Below are 15,897 nucleotides of genomic sequence, written 5' to 3'. Positions count from 1 at the left end.
GAACATTCAAATCAATTACACCTGTATTGATTTCAGCAATACCTGGTTGATGTCTATGCTGAAGGTGAGAGTCAGCGTCTACTCTACATTCACCACAATCAAAAAATAGTTAAGGGCTAAAGGACAGATGGTGGTATTCAAAACGTGGGGCAACTCATAATCTTCCCATCATCATTCACAGGTGGTCCTTGATATATGCATGAACAAACACAAGATGCTATGACATTTGCCAGGACAAATGGAAAAGCAGATCTTTTTGTCACTTTCACCTGCAATCTTAAACGGGTGGAAATAAAATCTAACCTTCTTCCAGTGTTGCATCTTCTGGTATTGCAGCTACCCTCCTCAACTGGGGGAAGAACTGCTCATTCCATGTTCAAGCTCCCTCTAAACCTTGCAATGAAAGAATCTCATACGTGCATCATTTCCCAAAACTCTGCAATGGCAACAGTTCCTCCAACAAGCTTGTCTCATTGTTTGGGATGAGTGCATCGTGGAGCACCAGAGTTACTTGACCGTATCCTCTGAGACATAAAAGAACAATAGCATGCTCATGGGAGGAGTAACAGTTCTTCTTGCAGGGGATTTTCATCAGACGTTGCCAGTTGTCCCCAAGAATCAAAAGCTTAAAAAAAAAATCGTACATTTGGAGACACGTGAAAAGACTTCATCTTACAAGCAACATCGGAGTACTTCTACAAGATGATTGGTTCTTAAGATTGGTAACGGGATATTAACATTCAACTCAAGACTTCAGCTCTGTGAAATTACATGCGGTGAATTGATACTTTCTCTTACGGATCTTATGGCTAAAGTGTTTCCTAATTATGTGAAAGAGCTTTTATTAGCTCCAACTAAGGAATTGGTTGATAAACTCAATCATAAACTTCTTCAAAAGTTAACAAATACATCATAAATGACTTTTCAATCAATTGACAACAGTTGATCAAAATCAGATTGTTCAATACCCTGTTGGATTTCTGAACCCACTTAAATCCACTGGGATGCCACCTCATAACTTGACAATAAAACTGGGTGCTCCCATTACGTTGCTTAAGAATCTTGACCCATCTCACCTGTGTAATTGTTATTTCCATGAAGCCACATGTCCTAGAGGCAACAATCATAACAAAGGAGAGAATGTCTTTATTCCAAAAATTCCTCTCATACCATTTCCATTTCCAATCAAACTAAGTTTTGTTATTTCAATCAACAAATCTCAGGGTCAATCCCTCAAGGTAGTTGGACTTGATCTCTCTACTACATGCTCCTCCCATGGCCAACTCTATGTTGCTTGCTTGTGAGTTGGAAGCAGCAACAATTTATTCATCTTGAGACCAACAAAAAATTACCCAATGAACAGTGTTTACCCTGAGCTGCTTCTACATTGACAGATTTTCAGTTTGAAATTCTACAATTTGGATATTTTTAAATGAAATATAGATATTTTGAAATAATTATGAAAATATTTCTTTATATGTGTTTCCTAATCTGAATAAGGACGGCAGTAACCCAAGCAATGCTGGGTCAATCAGCTAGTGTGTGTGTATATGTGTGTATATAAATATATATATATACATATGGAAAAAAAAGTCAAGATAGGAAATGCTAAAATAATTTTATAAAAAACATTTCAGTTCTGGTTTCAGTCATTGAGACTTTTTCAACTGTAACAATTGACGTTAAACGATGATGATAAAAGAAAAGTTTTTTAAAAAGAATATTTGTATAGTGTTCAAATACAAGTGACATTTTCCTTGTTTCTGCCTGTCTCTGTTTCTTTTGTTTACTCTTGTGTGTTCGAGGTCGTTGTAATATAATATATATCATCATCATCATCATTTAACGTCTGTTTTCCATGCTAGCATGGGTTGGACGATTCGACCGGGGTCTGGTAAGCCATGGAGGCTGCACCAGGCTCCAGTCTGATTTGGCAGTGTTTCTACAGCTGGATGCCCTTCCTAACGCCAACCACTCCGTGAGTGTAGTGGGTGTTTTTTATGTGCCACCGGCACAGGAGCCAGAGCAGGCTGGCAAATGTCCATGATCGGTTGGTGATTTTACGTGTCACCGACACGGATGCTAGTAACTGCCACGCTCGAACGGTGCTTTTACGTGTCACCAGCACTGGTGTCTTAACTACAATCACCATTCGAATTTTTGATGTTGATGAACTTGACTCAACAGGTCTCCTCAAGAACAGGGGGTCACTCTACGATCCAAGGTCAGCACAGCAGGCTGTCCTGCGAGCCATGAACTCACTTCATTTGTCAGGTCTTCGAATCCCCTTTTCTCCTTGTGTATATTTTTATACACACATGTAATATAATATAATATATATATATATATTATCTTGCACAAGGGGAAAAGTGGCTTCAATCATTCTTAGTTGTTAAGGGCAAAAGTTTGAAGTAAGGGGATAGCTAATTATTTTTGAATTCTCTCAAATTGTCCTGCCTGCCTATATTCAACGTGCTGAAATGAGGTTAGGGATTTAACTCCTATTTCTAGCATGTTGGAAAACCACTCAGTGGCTTTCCCCTTCATCTATAATTTTTATACACACATATAATATTTGCAGTCTACGGACATTTTTACTCACACTGACCACTAGTAAGAAATAATATTTAATTTTTACCCTATATTTAGATTTACTTATGTCTATATATATATGTATGCATGTATATATATATATATGTGTGTGCATGTGTGTGTGTTTATTCGATGACTGGCATTTGTGCTAGCGGGGTGCAAAGAGCACCATACGAGTGTGATCGTTGACAGAGCGGCTATTCGAGTATGATCGTTACCAGCGTCGCCTTACTGGCACTTATGCCTGTGCTAGTAGGGTGCCAAGAACACCATCCGAGCGTGATCGTTGCCAGAGCAGCCAACTGGCTTCCGTACCCGTGGCACGTAAAGGGGCACCATTCGAGCGTGATCGTTACCAACGTCGCTTCACTGGCATGTGTAAAAAGATTCGACCGAGGTCATTGCCAGTACCGCCTGACTGGCCTTCTTGCCGGTGGCATGTAGAAAGCACCCACTACACTCTCGGAGTGGTTGGCATTAGGAAGGGCATCCAGCTGTAGAAACTCTGCCAGATCAAGATTGGAGCCTGGTGCAGCCATCTGGCTCACCAGCCCTCAGTCAAAATCGTCCAATCTATGCTAGCATGGAAAGCGGACATTAAACGATGATGATGATGATATATATACTTTTATTTGTTTCAGTCATTTGACTCTGGCCATGCTGGAGCACCACCTTTAGTCGAACAAATCAAACCCTGAACTTATTCTTTGTAAGCCTAGTACTTATTCTATCGGTTTCTTTTGCCGAACTGCTAAATTTACGGGGACGTAAACACACCAACATCGTTTGTTAAGTGATGGTGGTGGTGGTGGGAGGGCAAATACACACAACACACGCACATATATATACGACAGGCTTCTTTCAGTTTCCGTCTACCAAATCCACTCACAAGGCTTTTGTTGGCCCAAGGCTATAGTAGAAGACACTTGCCCAAGGTGCCACACAGTGGGATTGAACCCCGAACTGTGTGGTTGGTAAGCAAGCTACTTACTACACAGGCACTCCTGCGCCTATATATGTATATATCATATACACACACACACAAAGGCACGTAATTTTAAGCTCACTCACAAAAACATTTGCACAAACACGCACACTTGTGCACTTTTTTCTTCTCAACCCTTTCTGTCTCAAAAACGTAGGCTCAAAACATCAAAGACTTTCTCATTTTTCCCAAGCAATCAATCTAATACACTTGCTTGTTGTTCCCTCACCTGTCTTCGTCCTTTGTTTTCCTTAAATTTAAACTATATATACGTAAGACAAACTTGAGTTTGCAATTGAGAGTCTTAGATGCTTAAGTAGGTCAAAGTGTATTTCTCAATGTTTTGTACAACAGCTGGGTACTAAATGAAGTGAAATAAAATCAAATTAAATTAGATGTGTGTTATAAGGAACTAATTTATGATGGCAATTTGAAAATTCTGTGTGTAAACGAGTTTTAGATAATATGCTGTTTCTGCATGCTATGATTTATAAAAAAGATATTTCGATTTAATGAGAATATTGATTGCTACTTAAGGTTGGGATGAGGTCAGTCACGCAGTCATTTCTATCGCCGTATCGGATGTCTTCGTTTCCCCGTCCCTTTCTTTTTGTCTGTCTAAAAACCATTGTAACCTATGTTAACCACACGAAGTTCACTTCAAACCACATTCAAGGTCTGTTGACAGACCTTAAGTAAAGGTGCAGAATTAGAAATAGACGGATGCAAATGTCATTGCTAATTCTCTATGCAGCAGAAACACGTGTCGGTCATATGTAAACGATTTAAGCTGTAAAAATAAGAGCAAAAAATATGCACATGTACCAGTCTCCGTATTCATTGTAATTATCTTGGATTTACACTCCCCAAATATTCATAATCCAGTGAACTCAGGATGGATTACAGTGGGATTGCTCACCCTCAGTAATCCTAGGTAATCCTCACTACTCAAAGTGGTTATCTGGAACATGGATTATAATTGAGTGCTCATACAATACCCACCTTGATAAGTTATCCTTATATACTCATATATATATACATATATATATATATATATATATATATATAATATATATATATATATAGTTAATCCAAACATGAAAACACAACAACGCGAGGACGTAGAACAAGTATAGTGTTATTGAATGCTCAGGAAAGAAAAGAAACAAGGAGGATTTAACGTTTCAAGCGGAGCTCTTCATCAGAAACAAAGGAAAAGGAAAGATCCAAGGAAGGGAGAACGGAGGAAAAAAATCGCCAGCGATACACACACGGTCACATTTTGAATGACCGGAAGGGAATGGGTGAAGAAAAATTTCTTTCAAAGACAGAGTGTGTGTGTGTAAGTGTGGATATGTGCGTGCACATGCGGGTCTGTGTGTGTGTATGTGTGTAATGATAGCACGTGTGTGTGTGTGTGGTTGTTGCTGTTAATCTATGTTTGTGGTTGGGCTTAGTATCGTTTAAGGTCAAGGAAGAATGAAGTAGGAGTGACTCTTGTGTCTGCCTACCCATGTGCGTAGGAGAATGGTCAGTGGAAGGTACTGGTAGATTGAAGTATGTGTGTCTGTATATATATATGTGTGTGTGTAAAATGACAAATATCAAAGAATGGAGTGATTAAATCATTTGTTTACAATCATTTCCTAATTACCCAATATAACCAATTTTCATTATTTACATTTGACAGATATTTGTCCTCATCTTGTTTGTTGTAAACACGTTTTGGCTGATATACCCTCCAGCCTTCATCAGGTGTCTTGGGAAAATTTCAAACCTGGGTTCTCATTCCTAGGGTATTTTTCGATGTTGTTGTTATTATTCAGGTCACTGCCTGGAATCGGATTCGGAATCTTGGGGTTTGTAGTCCGCACTCTTAACCACTACGCCGTATGCCCGTGAGCAATTATGGAGTGAATTTTGTGGGGTTTATAAATCTATGGGAATCAGTATTAAGAAAGGATAGGAAAAATATTAGATTAATAATAACAGTAACATTGAAAAATACCTTAGGAATGAGAACCCAGGTTCAAAATTTCCCCAAGACACCTGATGAAGGCTGGAGGGTATATCAGCCGAAACGTGTTAACACCAAATAAGATGAGGACAAATATCCGTCAAATGTAAATAATGTAAATAATGTGCATAATTTCTCATCTCTGAAATATAGAACTATAAAACCAATTTTGCATAATGTTGTATTTATGCCAACAACTATTAATTTCCAGGTGCTATGTGTGATTTCTTTTAAGCACATGTTGGTAATGATTCCTTGGAATTCCTATTTATGAAGTATAAAACCTTTCACCCCCCCCCCCCAACCTCACTATTACTATTTTATCTCCTTCCAGCCCTTCCCAGTTCCTCTACAAAAAGAAATCTGTTCTGGCCCTCTTTCTCTTGCATAATGACTCCTCATCTCTTAGTGTAGACCCACCTTCTCCTTTACTCAGTGCAAAGGGGATCGTCGTCTTACAAGTTGCATGGCGACTTGGGTAGTACCGGTATTACAAAAAAAAAAAAAGAAGCCCCCAGTCCATTCTGTAAGGTTGTTGGCTCTAGGAAGGGCATCTGGTTGTAGAAACGATGGTGTTCTTGGACCTGTTGGATGCTGCCTTGCCTGTCTTACCTGTCTTACCTGTCTTACCTGTCTTACCTGTCTTACCTGTGTCAGCATGGAAACACATTATTGTGATACTGGTGATATTTCTGTGTATATTGTGTCATCAACTTCCATTCTTGTGTGGATCAGACAGAGTTTGTTGAAGCAAATTTTTGACCCAAGGCCAGCAAGTTTTGGGGAGGGAGTGAGTTGATATTTAATTTTGCTTGCAATAGCTGCTTCTTTTGGTCAAACTATTGTATCTCTGGCTGCTTCAGATGCCAAGATATCAAAAGTTGTCAAAGTGTAGTGCAACAGTTTAGCATTTTTCAAGAGTGTAGTAAGTCCCACATATGACAGTTTTGCAAAAATATTTCTGACTGAAAATATCATTCATGCATGGAGTTACGATTTTATGCCCCCAACAAAGTTCAGCTGAAATTGTTGCTAATGTAAAAAGAAACGGAATGGTGAAACTATTGTTTCGTCTTTTGAAAAAGCAACGTTTTGAACTTAGGACACTTTTGCATAATAACAACTATATATATATATATATGCATGTATGTATGTATAAATTTTTTTGTAATGAGATAAAAAAAACCAAGGCTGTGTAGATTTTAGAACATTTATAGGTAGATGGTCTTACAGCCGTTTCCAAGATATTTATTATATCCCTTCATCAGAGACGGTGTGAGAGGATGGTTAAGAAATAGTTTATTTGGATAAGATATAAAATAGAGAGTGAGGTGGAGGAAATAAAAGAAAATAGATGTGACATATGTAGGGATATTGCATTTGTAGATCCATTTTTTTAGGCAGAAAGGTATACATATAAGATTCCAATACCTTATGAGTAAAATCTAATAGTATTTAAAATTGGTCATTCCAAGTATACAGTTTATACTTAGTGTTATTGAATCAAGGGTTGTATGTATGTATGTATAATTATATATATATATATATATATATATATATATAAAATTTGTGTGGTGAGCATCTTTCAGTTTCTGTGAACTAAATCCACTCGAGGCTTTGTTTTCCTGGGGTTGTAGGACAAGAGACTTGCCCAAGGTGCCAGGTAAGTTTGAATCCAAATGCCATGTGGTTAGGAAGCTAAGTTCTTAACCACACAGCCACACCCATGCCTTGTGCATCAGAAATCTTTATTTTTGCAGGTTTTGATGGTCTTTTTTCTTTTTCTTTTTTTTAGATTCTGATGGGGAAACTGAAGAGGATTCAGAGCCAGAGGATGAAGAAGCAGAAGAGCATGATGATAGTGGAGAGGCAGAGGAGGATGCAGATGAAGAATCTGGTAGTGATGTGGTAGGAGAAGAGGAGGAAGTTGGTAGTGATGTGGTAGATGAGGAAGAAGAGGATGAAGAAGTTGGTAGTGATGTGGCAGATGAGGATGAAGAAGCTGGTAGTGATGTGGCAGATGAGGAAGAAGAGGAGGAGGAAGCTGGTAGTGATGTGGCTGATGAAGAAGGGGAGGAGGAAGAGGCTGGAAGTGATGTAGCAGGGGAGGAGGAAGCTGGTAGTGATGTGGTAGGAGAGGAGGAGGAAGTTGGTAGTGATGTGGCAGATGAGGAAGAAGAGGATGAAGAAGTTGGTAGTGATGTGGCAGATGAGGAAGAAGGGGAGGAGGGAGAGGCTGGTAGTGATGAGGAGGAAGAAGCTGGAAGTGATGTAGCAGATGAGGAAGAGGCTGGTAGTGATGTGGCTGATGAGGAGGAAGAGGCTGGTAGTGATGTGGCTGATGAGGAGGAAGAGGCTGGTAGTGATGTGGCTGATGAGGAGGAAGAGGCTGGTAGTGATGTGGCTGATGAGGAGGAAGAGGCTGGTAGTGATGTGGCAGATGAGGAAGAAGCTGGAAGTGATGTAGCAGATGAGGAAGAGGCTGGTAGTGATGTGGCTGATGAGGAGGAAGAGGCTAGTGGTGATACAGCAGAGGAGGAAGAAGCTGGTAGTGATGTGGCAGATGAGGAAGAAGAGGCTGGTGGTGATACAGCAGATGAGGAAGCTGGTAGTGTTGAGGGAGATGAGGACGGGGAAGTGGAGGAAGAAGCTGGCAGTGTTGAGGCAGATGGGGAGGAGGAGGAAAACGATGACAGTGGTGCAGAAGAGGATGAAAATGACACAGATGTAAATAGTGATGATGCTGATGATGATGTCTTGGCCGAAAGTGATGGCAGCGATGACTCCTGTGCATCAGAAAATGATTCTGACTGTGATGACCCGGCTAACAATTTGGAAGACCCAGCCATGCCTGACGTGACCCCAGGTGGGAAAGGTAGGAGGTTGCTTTCTGCTGGTGCTTCTTTAACTCCTCTCATTGGGCACACATGTTTTTTTATCTATTGTTTCAGTCTTTCAACTGTGGCCATGCTGGGGCAATGCTTTGGAGGGTTTCAGTCAAACAAATCGGCCTCAGTTACTTATTTTTAAGCCTGGTATTTGTTTTATTGCTCTCTTTTGCAAAATTGAGAGGTTATGGGGACATAACCAAACCAACACCAACTGTCAAGCCATAATGTGGGACAAAAACAGACACAAATGCACATATATATATATATATAGGCTGTGTGGTAAGAAGGTTGCTTATCAACCAAATGGTTCCAGGCTCAGTCCCACTCCGTGGCACCTTGGGCATGTGTCTTCTACAATAGCCTCAGCTTGGCCAAAGTCTTGTAAGTGGATTTGATAGATGGAAACTGGAAGAAGCCTGTCATGTGTGTATGTGTTTGCATGTGTGTGTCCCGCCATCGCTTGACAGCTAATACTGGTGTGCTTATGTCTGTAACTTAGTGGTTCGTCAAAACAGACCAATAGAATAAGTTCTGGAGTTGATTTCTTCGACTAACACCCTTTGAGGTGGTGCTCCAGCCTGGCCACAGCAGGCTTCTTTATAGTTTCGGTCAGCCTGGGGCTGTAATGAAAAATGCTTGTGCAAGGTGCTCTGTATTAGAACTGAACCCAAGACCACATGATTAGGAAGCAACACCTAGAATAAAATTTGTTTCTAAGGTAACATTTCCCCAAGGCCAGATATGTTTCCATGGAAGATTAAAAACAAACGACACTGCTTGTGTGGTAGTGACTCTTGTTTACAGCTATCACTCAATGTCAAGACAAGGAGGTACAAATGCATCCACACACCCACACTCACGACAGGTTTCTCTCCGTTCCAGCCAACAAAATCTATCCGCTCAAGCCTTTGGATGGCCCAGGGCTTTCGTACAGGAAACTTGCCTATGGTACCACTTGGTGGGACTGAACCCAAAACCATGTGGTTGGGAAGCAGATTTCTTAGCTCCATAGCTTTGTATTTCAGTAAATAATAAATGTGCCTAAAGTTTAATGGATGAATAAGAATTAATAATAAACAACATAGTAACCTAATCTTTTAGTCCATACTTATTTTAAACAAGATTTGATGTTAAAATGCTTTTCTTTTTTCTGTCTAGATCCATTTATTGTTCACTTTGAACAGTTAATACCAGAGTCCTCTGTTAAAAAATTAGAAGCTGGTGAAGGTTGGCAGAAGAAGACTGTACGGGTAATGTTAAGTTATTTCTATCTTCCATGGGGCACATATCTTAGCTACAAGTTCTTGTGTCAGTGGTTTCCGTAATTTTCCCGGGGTGAGTTATTTGTCCCCTATAGTTAACCCCTTTTTTTTATTTTTAATTACATGTTGTCACAGTTTAACAATAATAAACTATGTTGCTCTGTGGCTGCCACATAGCAACTTGACAGGCTAGAGATGGCAACCAAATCTCATTCTGAAAATCATGGAAGGATGTGTTGAATAATGTCTAAAAATATGATGTGGTGATGATCATAACTGGAAATTGTTTGTAGATCTGCTCAGGCTAGCTTGATCTGGGGGCTAAACAGTCAGCAACAACATTGCTCTGAGGGCCGCATGGACATGGCCGTTAAAAACAGTGCCAGAGGTAACAGACAGTGGTTTGTACCAAAATCTTATCTCGAAGTTTGCGAGTTTGGATATGTTGAGATGATTTTATCATGGCACCAATACTAGAGTTATGTCTTTGACTATACTACTTCCTCTCTTGACTCTGTGAGATGAAGAGGAGATGGCAGCGAGAAGAGAGAGTGATGTCAGCTGGACCAAGATGTGTGCACAGTTAAAAAAAAGTTGCTTTTAATGAAGTTTTTTTTTTTTTCTTTTCTTGCTTTTAAGGGAAAACTCCGCCTAATTGATTTAACTTGGTACATGGATGGTATTAATTTTATTACCTCCTTCAGGTGCAGAGATAGCTGTGTAGGAAAGAAGTTTGTTTTTAATAAAAGAGATCTGGGTTCTCACAGTGCAGTGCTTTGGGTAAAATGGCTTCTACCATAATCCGAAGTCAACTCAAGCCCTTGGAATGGAATTTGGTTATCAGAAAATGTGTGAGAACCTATCAGATATTTGTCAGTGGTATAGATTTAATCATCACTTAATTTAACACTGCTATCTGGCTTTTTAGTGCCCTGAATGGAGTTTCCCACCATTTTAGGAAATCAAATTAGACCTCCCCACCTGTCTTGGAGACCTTTCAAAAATCGCATGGACACTCCCCTTTCTCCACTGATTGAACCATAGCAAAACGAAAAATTAAAGGACACGAAAAGCAACTTCAACAGAATCTGGGCTTATAGAATAAAGGAACGGAACTGAAAACTGCAAACTACATAGTTTCTATCTGAGAAGGTTTCTATGTGAACTATTAGACTGTTTCTCCTCACAGCATCATCATCATCATCATTTTAATATCCACTTTTAAAAGGTTGCATGGGTCAAGTGGAACTTGCTGAGGCAGATTTTCTACAGATGGATGTCCTTCCTGTTTCCAAGCAGGATAATATTTATCACTGTCATACATGTGTCATTCATTTCCAATATTCTGCAAAAAACATATTTAACCACTCACACGAAAAGAAAAAAAAAAGTTCATCAAAAGCAATTTTTTTTTAACTGTGCACGTGTGTGCACACATCTTGGTCCAGCTGACATCACTCTCTCTTCTCGCTGCCATCTCCTCTTCGTCTCACAACCTTGAACTAACAGAGTCAAGAGAGGAAGTAGTATAGTCAAAGACATGGCTCTAGTACTGGTGCCATGATAAAATCATCTCAACATATCCAAACTCGCAAACTTTACTTGCTTGAAAACCGGTGAGGGTTGACAATAGGAAGGGTTTCTGGCCATAGAAAACTTTGCCTCAACAAATTCTTTCTGGACAATGCAAACATGGAAAAGTAGATGCTAAATGATGATGTGACTTGTATCATAGACTGGACAGATTGGTATCCTGTTCAGAAGAGATTCGTCTCTTACCTGTTTGGTGCTGTGAAACCAGAGTTAAGTGCCAACCACTCTTTAACCCTTTTGTTTCCATATTTCTGTCGAAATACAGTACTTTTGTTAATTTTGAAAATATTGAATTCAGTAGAATAATTTTACTATTTATTAACCTGGTGTTTGAAACCTAACTTCACACAACGTATTGATGGGAATTTTAATTAAAATTACTGTGTAATAGGAAATTTATATCATTAAACCAAGGGCAGTCTCAAACAGGTTCATACCAAAGGAGCTAAGAGTTTCTTAAAACTTAAAGGACATATTTTACAATCATGATAATATACACAAGTACATCAAAATCATTACCCATGATGCATCACTTGTCTGTCTGTCTCTCTATTTATGGACGTATATGAATTTGTGGAATCTTGTTGGGAATGGTAAATGTAAAGATATGGTGAAAAATAATTTATGTAATGCTGTAAATATTTCTGTTTCTCCTTGTGGAATTTTGTATTATTGTTTCTTAACTATTTCAGACTGACATAGGGAAATGTTTACATGTTTGGAATTGTGATAATTTAAAGGCTAATGTCCCAAAACCTTCCAAAGTATCGTTTGATGATCTACATGTAAGTGTTATCACACATTAATTCCTTTTTTTTTTTTTAAACAATGCAGTTTTGGTTTGTTTATTGTTGTTGTTGTTGTTTGAGCCTAAACATATATTTGAAGTCTAAACTAATGCTGGTTCATCGTCATTGTCTTGATGTCCATTTTCCAAGCTCATGCGAATCAAGCGGAATTCATTGAGGTAGGATTTTTATAGTCAGATTCCTTTACTGCTACCGACCCTCAGTTGGCTTGTTTCCAAGCAAACTAATATTTCCTCAGAACTGGACATGTTTTCATGGAACTCTGGAAACCAATGATGCCACTTTTACAATACTGGTTCATGATGCCGAGATGAGGAGGCACGGGCCTGGCTGTGTGATAAGAAGCTTGCTTCCCGACCACATGATTCCAGATTCAGTCCTGCTGCCTGGCAATTTGGGCAAGTATTTTCAACTATAGACCTGGGCTGGCCAAAGCCTTGTGAGTGGATTTGGTAAATGGAAACTGAAAGAAGCCAATCGTGTGTGTGATATGTGCTTTTGTATCTCTTTGTCTTGGCATCGCATGATAGATGTTACAGGATTTCGTTGTTATACAAGCAGTGACAGTCATATCCAATATTCTGTGCAAATGTGTTGGAGAATACTACCTTGGTTGAATACTAGTGGAGGTTGGTGGCTGGAAGAGCATCTGGCTGTGGAAAATCTGCCTTAAATGATCCTCATCTGACTCTGGCAAGTATGAAAAAGTGAGTGTTAAATGATGAGAAGCCTAATATACTCTTTTGTTTGTTTTTTTAACTTTGTCTTTGTGTTGTTGTTTTTTATTTATTCTTGCACCTTGTTTGTGTGGTGCACACTGCTGCAAATGGATATCCATCAAACTTATAAAGCAAAATAAAACTAACAGAAACGTGTATGAAATAATTATTTACTTTCCCTGGAAACGGAGCATTGGTCGCACTTGGACACCTAATTGTCTGGCTGTTTCGTCATTGTTGCTTTAACATCTACTTCACCATGCTTGGGTCATGGGTCATTTGGAACAGAGTTTGTTAAGCTGCAATCCCTTTCTGTTGCTAAATCTATCTTGTTTCCAACGAGTCAGTCAATAATCTTTGAGTCTATTGAACAGCAGACAGCCAGAGTTTTATGTGCCTAGAACTGGAAACAGATGATTCTGTAGGAATGGTCTCTTTGGTTACAAAAATCAGCAACAAGTCAAGAATCGCAGGCATGCGTTCATGTTAGAAGAATCCATGCAAACATCACCAAAGAGTCATTGTGTAGAAACATCCAAAGTGGGGGAATTACAAACGCCTCATCATTTAACCTCCATTTTCATTTGTGGTGTTGGTTGGATGGTTCTACAGGAACTGGCAACTCGGAAGACTTCACCAAGCTCTGCTGTCTGCTTTGACATGGTATGCACACGCACGTGCGACGGTTCTTTCTCAAGATATAATCTCTACGTAGTGAACATGTATCATTTCAGATAAAGAAGCGCATTCCTATTGAAAATCTAAAGTCTTTGGTCACTGATGATGAAAAAGGTAATTTTTACATGTCTCTTAATAGTTCAATATCTTGTATACAAATGTAGATATGTATATATATAGTATCTTGATGTGAAGGTAAAGACAATAATTATTGTTTAGGCAAAGGTCAGTGATTGAGTCCTTATGGTCCTAAGTATTCCATATCTGACCATTTCATCTCTTCATACATTTAGGACTGCATTATCAGATATTTGTTTTTTTTGTTTTAAAGATAGAAGAGTATGATGGTTTGAGGGAGATTTGGTTATTTCCTCTCTCATTGTAACTCTGTGTCTTTTCCCTTTACTTCACAGCCCACCCACCTAACAAACTTCAGTACTTAGAAGAATTTTGTCAAACCGTATAGCGCATGCTTCCCTTAACCCTTTAGCAGTCTTATCCAACCTCTCACACCTACTCCACAATGTTGTTGAAAAATTATATGACCACATCGTCAAAATCTCAAAGCTACATCATAATACATGATTAATTAAAGAACAATGTGGATAAATAACTATTAAACATGATTTAGTAATCTGCATGTTGAAGGGTTATCAATAAACATCCAACAAAAATTAGTCAATATTGCAATTGTTAGATTCCTTTACTTGGTGAAATTCCATTTCCAAAGTTTATCTATTTTCTGTGTTCTTGAAAAGCTTCTTTATTATTTTTATCAGCTAACTCGAAATCTCCACAAATTGTTCTTCTTTGTTTTTTTCCCCCCACAAGGTGTCTATTCTGCAAGTCAAGTTGAATTATTTCTCAGAATGTATTCTTATCAAGTAAGTTTTTAATGTTGCCTTAGTTTTTATATTCATTTACATTAATCAAGCTGATGAGTTGATGAAAAGATAGCATTACAGTAAGCTAATGTGTGTGTGTGGTGTGTGTGTGTGTGTGTGTGGTGTGTGTGTGTGCATGCATAAAGATATACATATAGATAGATAGATAGATAGATACAAGCATGGCTGTGCAACTCTCTGATTTCAAGTTTAGTCTCCAATGCTCGACACCTTGAGCTAGCATTTTCTTTTATAGTCTCACGAGAACCAATACTTTGAGAAGGAATTTGGTGGTTGGAAACTGTACAAAGCCTGTTGTGTGTATTTGTTTACATTCTGTGCTTCAGACAATGGTATTTGTTGACATTTCCAAACCAATAAATCAGTTTCTAACTTCTGCTTTTTTAAAAACAAATGGAATGAAGATACCCTTTAGGTTTTGGCTGTTATTTCTAGCAGCTTGAATGAAGACCTGCTGGTGCTCTCATTGGCACAGTTTACGGTTCTATGTAGTGGCAGCACTATGTCCTTAATTAGTACGTTTTATTGGTTTGCATTCTCGACCAATCCTGTAAGACTACGTTAGCCAATGTGTGTCCTTCATTTTTTAATTACAATAGAGATTTAATAGATGTTTTTGTTTTGTCTTTTTGGCAGACTGTGACCTCATAAAATTTCCCCTCCCTGGCTTTTTTCTTATTTGTTCTTCGTTATGTTTATATTTTCAGAACGTTAACTCGTTTTTCTAATTTCTTTTTCTTAGGATATTTATTACTCAGAGAAAACTTATAAAAACCAAAAACCTATTGAAATGGCCTACTGTCTTCACGTTTTGAACCATACTTTGAAGTAAGTATTTAATACAAAATCTTTCATTCTATACATCAGTGTCTAGAAATTAATGTATATTCTTTTATGTGTTTGTCATTTGACTGTGGCCAGACTGGAGCACTGCCTTTTGTCAAACAAATCAACTGCAGGACTTCTTCTTTGTAAGCCTAGAACTTATTTTGTCAGTCTCTTTTGCCGAACTGCTAAATGACGGGGACATAAGCACACTAACATCGGTTGTCAGGCGATGATGATGGGGACAAACACACACACATACATATACATATATATGTATATATAATATGATGATGATGATGAGATATATATATATATATAATTGAAATTTACAGAATGAAACAGAAGGCGAAGACAGGTGTATTAGTTTAATGCTCGGGAACGTGAGAAAGTCTTTTATTTTTCAAGCCTTTGCTCTTCAACTGAAAGGATCACGTGTATATATATGACAGGCTTCTTTCAGTTTCCATCTGCCAAATCCGCTCACAAGGCTTTGGTTGGTCTGAGGCTATTGTAGAAGACATCCAAGGTGCCACACAGTGGGACTGAACCCAGAACCATGTGGTTAGTGAGCAAGCTACATACCGCACAGCCACATACATATATATATATATGTATTTC

At 38.7% G+C, this 15,897-nt stretch overlaps 1 protein-coding gene across 3 annotated transcripts in view; it reads left to right on the top strand.

The window, feature by feature from the left end:
• Positions 1–15,897, top strand: part of LOC115217523 (digestive organ expansion factor homolog) — a 55,593-nt gene that overhangs the window by 20,518 nt on the left and 19,178 nt on the right. For 2 of the 3 annotated variants that reach the window (XM_029787247.2, XM_036507053.1), the window contains 6 exons: positions 7,390–8,469; positions 9,644–9,735; positions 12,033–12,125; positions 13,603–13,660; positions 14,378–14,430; positions 15,194–15,279. In XM_029787247.2, coding sequence (XP_029643107.1) covers positions 7,390–8,469; positions 9,644–9,735; positions 12,033–12,125; positions 13,603–13,660; positions 14,378–14,430; positions 15,194–15,279 — 1,462 coding nt within the window. The remainder of the gene's footprint in view (positions 1–7,389; positions 8,470–9,643; positions 9,736–12,032; positions 12,126–13,602; positions 13,661–14,377; positions 14,431–15,193; positions 15,280–15,897) is intronic. The other variant, XM_036507054.1, reaches the window with a different exon arrangement.

Source organism: Octopus sinensis, linkage group LG11, assembly GCF_006345805.1.
Source record: "Octopus sinensis linkage group LG11, ASM634580v1, whole genome shotgun sequence".
NCBI lineage: Eukaryota > Metazoa > Mollusca > Cephalopoda > Octopoda > Octopodidae > Octopus > Octopus sinensis.
The sequence above is the reverse complement of the archived record's forward strand: the minus strand, read 5'-3'. Positions and strand labels throughout refer to the sequence as shown.